Genomic DNA, 5,463 nt, shown 5'->3' on the forward strand with positions numbered 1-5,463 from the left:
ATACAGATACAGATACAGATACAGATACAGATACATATACAGATACAGATACAGACACATATACAGATACAGATACAGAACCAGTATTCCTCTGTACTTTTTCCATTTTTCTTTTCCGGTTTTGATACGTTTTCATGTTCTTTTTAATAACTATTTCGAAAAATAATTTTTGAAATAAATTATCGTTTCATCCCTAGTTTGGAGAGCTGTAAAAAGATGCACCGTAACCTTGGGAAGAAAGGAGTGTTTGTTCTCTCTCTATATTTCTATCTTTTTATCCATGCATTCTGCTCATCTTTGGATGGTTTCTAGGCAATACTTCTGGGGTTCCAGGCAATATGCCTAGGTTTCTAAACATTTAGTTGTTAGTTGGTGTGCACCATCTAATCCTTTAGTACTTACATCACAGTGGTCTGAGGTAATATATCTGTATTTTCATGCAATATAACACTAAAACTATATATTCTGATATTTCTTATGGGACAGTAGACATAATTTCAAGGAACTTGCTAATTATAAATTGGCATATTTGATTCATAACTTGGATCATTTAACAATATGTAAACAGTTCTTTACATAAAACGTCCTGACACTGAGTTTAGCTGTGCGAATCTACAGAACAATCTATAGAGTATAGACAAATATGTCTTAAATTGAAGAAAGAGAATTGAAAATATCGGAATATGGCTTCATTAGCTTATTAGTCTTTTTAGGATGTGAGTAAAATAACGGCCTCAGAATATTTGAAAACAACGATCGGATAAAGGAATTGATTTTTTGCCACAAACTCTTACTTTCTAGACCTTATTTCTTTACAACCCAATGTCGTAGACCTTAAATATTTCTAACTATGAATTATGTTAGATTAAATATCAAAGGTTGACACCACCAGGTTGCAAAGATATAGTGGTTAGTAAATTTGAGTTTTTGACAAAAGCTCAATTCCTTTGGTCTTGAAGATAGTCTTGTCATAGTACAGTAAATGCTTATGTTATACAAAACAAGACTGTTTGAAATCCGTACAGTTCGCATCTGAGTGGGTAACCCATTATCCAGCTGTACTATACATAGCTATATAAGATTATGTTTAGTATGACACCGTACAGTGTCCCTGCTCTTGTGTGCCTGCTGTACTGTACTGCAACAGTGTCCAGTGCTCCTCAGATGTTTATTTGGAATTGTCCCGAGTGCCCGTACTCTACTAAAGTAACCAACGCAGGTAAAGTTTGCTGTACAATGTACATCTTCAATTGTTGTATGTTAACACAGTTCAGTAAGCAGGAAATCTTTGAAGATTTATTCACCGAGGGGGGGGGGGAAGGCGACCCGCACCCNCTCACCCGTTTTGCCTCAAGGCAAAATGTCTTAATTTGTATAAGCAATTAATGTAAGTCTAAAAATTGTTTTTATTTCTTTTAGGTAGAGTCATGGTTTTAATTTAAATTTTATAAGTTTAAAATATGATTATTAATTGTATTTGTAATAAATTAACTCTTTTTTATAATAAAGCATATTCTTTTACTGAATCGCACGCCAAATTGCGAGATTTTATGAAAAGTTTTTTTTAGTTTTCCAAAACGTTTTTCGAGTATATACTGAAATATATTGATAAAGAGAAATTGCGAAAAGCTGCATTTATACCATGCAGGGGATGATCAACGACTTGGTCTTAAAATGTATTACAGCGACAATGTTTACTTTTTTATTTTTAACATTTTCGGACCATGCAAAGCCCCAAAGTACTAATGCGAGGAAAGTTAATTGCGGTCGCGTATATTCTGCGTACATATTGAAACCAGTTCTCTCTGGGCGGAATTTGTAAACAAGAATAGATGCATCAGTGTTCGTCTAGAATCCGAGGAGGATAAAAACATTTAATTTTGATAATTTTGAAACTTCACATAATAGTTTCCTAAGACCAGAATATTTCATAGATTATTTTTGTGAAAATTGATTCCATGTCAGGCTTCGACATCTGTCTTGTGTTTACTTTTCCGCTCAAAAGAAAGTACACTGCAGTACAAAAAAAGCGTACACCTCTGAAATAACTTTCCTTGCAAAAATACCTTGGAAAGCCCAAACTTTTATGAATACAAATGCGGGTTGAAAGTAGGGTTTCCATGAAACGAAAAATTTCGCGAAAAAATGCGAAACTTTTCGTACGTGTTTCGCAAACTTTTTCACGAAATTTCACATTTTTTCGATAAATTGAATGAAGCGAAAAATGCAAAACGAAGCGAAATATTTTTTTTGCGAATTATGCGTAATTTTTTCCCAAAATTTCGTCTTTTTTGATGAATTTTCGCAAAACTTTTGCAATTTTTCGCGAGCAAACAAAATGCAAAAAATGCAAAAATTTTCGATTACACGAAAATGTGAAATTTTGTATAGAAAGATCTCTCTTTCCAATTATTTCATACTAAAGATATAAAATTAAACAATAGAAGTACATATCTTGTCCTATCCCTGATATAGCTAGATAATATCTACATCAGTTAATTTGTCAAACTTTATTTGATATTTCTGTCAAGTATATATTTCTGTTCGGTAATTATTTCTATTTAGTAGATATTTCTGTTCAGTTGATATTTCTGTCAAGTATATATTTCTGTTCAGTAAACATTTCTAATTAGGAGATATTTCTATTTAGTTAATATTTTTGTTTTCTTGATATTTCAGTTTAGTTGTTGATATTTCTGTTTAGTTGATATTTCTGTTTAGTTGTTTTTTTCTGTTTAGTTGTTGATATTTCTGTTTAGTTGATATTTCTGTTTAGTTGATATTTCTGTTTAGTTGTAGATATTTCTGTTTAGTTGATATTTCTGTTTAGTTGATATTTCTGTTTAGCTGATATTTCTGTTTAGTTGATATTTCTGTTTTGTTGATATTTCTGTTTAGTTGATATTTCTGTTTAATTGTTTTTCTGTTTAGTTGATATTTCTGTTTAGTTGATATTTCTGTTTAGTTGATATTTCTGTTTAATTGATATTTATATTTAGTTGATATTTCTGTTTAGTTGATATTTCTGTTCAGTTGATATTTCTGTTTAGCAGATATTTCTTTTTAGTTGATATTTCTGTTTAATTGTTTTTCTGTTTAGTTGATATTTCTGATTAGTTGATATTTCTGTTTAGTTGATATTTCTGTTTAGTTGATATTTCTGTTTAGTTTATATTTCTGTTTAGTTGTTTTTCTGTTTAGTTGATATTTCTGTTTAGTTGATATTTCTGTTTAGTTGATATTTCTGTTTATTTGATATTTCTGTTCAGATGATATTTCTGTTTAGTTGATATTTCTGTTAAGATGATATTTCTTTTTAGTTATTGATTTCTCTTCAAGTTCTGGGGCAACAGGAGCTCTCAAGGTTTCCCACATTCAAGCTGAGGACGGGCAGAGTAGTTTAGAGGTAGGTCAGAGTAGTTACATATCATTGGTTGATCTAAAGTGTATGTTCCTAGATCCGAGGCCCTATGGAGGGGTTGGACTCCAGCAGGACAGAGTTTAGAGTACACGAGGACGGAGATTGCTCAGGGTTGGGAGAAATTCTCTACTCTGAAACCTGCAACAACTGCCAAACCTTCATCTCCATTAAAGTTCTCCAGTCTAAAAAGTAATTATGATTTAAAATGATGATCAATGAGAAGTCAGAACTTATTTTCATCATGAAGACGATAAAGTTACTAAAAAATTTAAATAGGAGTGTTCACAAAAATGATTTAATTTGATGTTTATGACATAAGTTTGTCCGAATTTATAGCAAATTCTCTTTATGAAGCATGTCGGAGAGAAATAAAAAGGACTAACAAATTTATCATTTGATACAAATTGATTCGCTATTTCTCTACATTTTTTCGCGAACACTCCCTTTAATTTGACTTGATATTATTGCAGACTGCTAACCTTGGGACAGGAGAATGATGTAATGGGTCGACCGGTCTCTATCTACGATACAAGGAATATATTAAACATACTTTTTATATATTTTTTTAGTAATATCTTCAATGGCGAATTGCGAATTTTTAATAGATACCATAATATAGAGATAATCAGGACTTATTGCATATAAAAGAAGAAAAATGCTTCCGAAAATCAAAAGTACAGACTAAAGAATAAAAATTGTGAAAATTATATTTAAATGGTTATCGGTAAAATTTGAATTAAAAAAAATTCTCTGCACTGATTCATTTTAAATGATTTCTCAATTTAAATTATTACAATGTACAACCCCTGGTAATAAAACTGCACAGCAAACTAGACAGAAGGATAAAGTCATACATTCGAGATCACTGGTACGACCAAGGTTATAATGCAAGGAGAGTTAATTGCAGCTGCGCATACTCTGCATACATATTGAAACCAGTTCTCTCTGGGCGGAATTTGTAAACAAGAGTAGATGTTCGTTTAGTATCTGAGGAGGTTAAAAGCATCACATTTGTTAATTTTTATAATTCACATTAAAGTTTCCTATGACCAGAATATTTCATTGATTTTTTATTTGAAAGATGTATCCCATGTCAGGCTTCGATATCCGTATTGTGTTTGCATTACTAACCAGAGACTGCGGTAAAAAAAATGCTTACACCTCTGAAATAACTTTCCTTGCATTATAATCTTGGGTACGACTTTGTGACCTCGTAGCTCATCTAGTCTACATTTTACGCACAAGAATGAGGGAAAAAAAATTATCCGGTTACATAGTAGAAATTCATTAGATGTTTATTTTTTTCTCAATAGATCTTCATTAAGAGGAGATAGGATTGAAAACATTTAACATTTCAACCTTGCGTGCAATAATATGTTTTGAAAACTCAATACAACTATTTAAAAATTCAAGCTCTTTCAATGTCAGCTTGGAACTCTCGTGTTATCTGAATCTCCCTGAATTAAGTTTATCTGGTTAAATTGATAAGTATTTCATTTTAATTCTAAAAGCTGGAGAAGTGGAATTCTCGAGGAATTATCTTCCATTATTTTATATTTTTAACTTTAATTCCAGACTAACAAGATTAACCTAATGCTGAGTACCATTCTCAGATTTGTACAAAATGTCACAAAAAGTTTTGGCGCCTTTTTAAACTCAAACTTTTTTTGGGACACAATCTTCAAATATAGAGAGTTCCAATAAACATAAGTAATATCTTTGATTTTATTTGGTGTTAAAAATATAGGTTACATCACGGGTATCAACAGAAACTTTGGTTCCAGTGATCATTTTATCTCTCCTCAAATATGCACAATAAGGACATTGTTTACTAAAAATGGTCAAAATAAAATGTCGCGACTTTCAAGTTTTATTCAAAAAATTAAACTAACTAACATACGAAAATCTATATAATAAAGCTCTTTGCTCCACGCGCTAAACTTACTACATCAAAAAGAGTCTTGTTCGGAACATGTATTACCACAATTTTCGTTTCTAATATACTTTAACAAACTACTGTTGATTGACTGATAAAGTGCGTT

At 31.3% G+C, this 5,463-nt stretch overlaps 1 protein-coding gene across 1 annotated transcript; it reads left to right on the plus strand.

Annotated features, from left to right (window-relative positions):
- Positions 1-310: 310 nt before the first annotated feature.
- LOC111712360 (uncharacterized) lies at positions 311-3,957 on the plus strand (the record flags this gene model as incomplete). The annotated part of the gene is given in 5 exon segments (XM_023486943.1): positions 311-418; positions 1,092-1,219; positions 3,321-3,406; positions 3,459-3,610; positions 3,892-3,957. Coding segments are annotated over 4 exon segments (431 nt in total), but the record flags the coding sequence as incomplete, so codon positions are not given.
- Positions 3,958-5,463: the final 1,506 nt, after the last annotated feature.

Source organism: Eurytemora carolleeae, unplaced genomic scaffold, assembly GCF_000591075.1.
Source record: "Eurytemora carolleeae unplaced genomic scaffold, Eaff_2.0 scaffold1080, whole genome shotgun sequence".
NCBI classification, from domain to species: Eukaryota; Metazoa; Arthropoda; class Copepoda; order Calanoida; family Temoridae; genus Eurytemora; species Eurytemora carolleeae.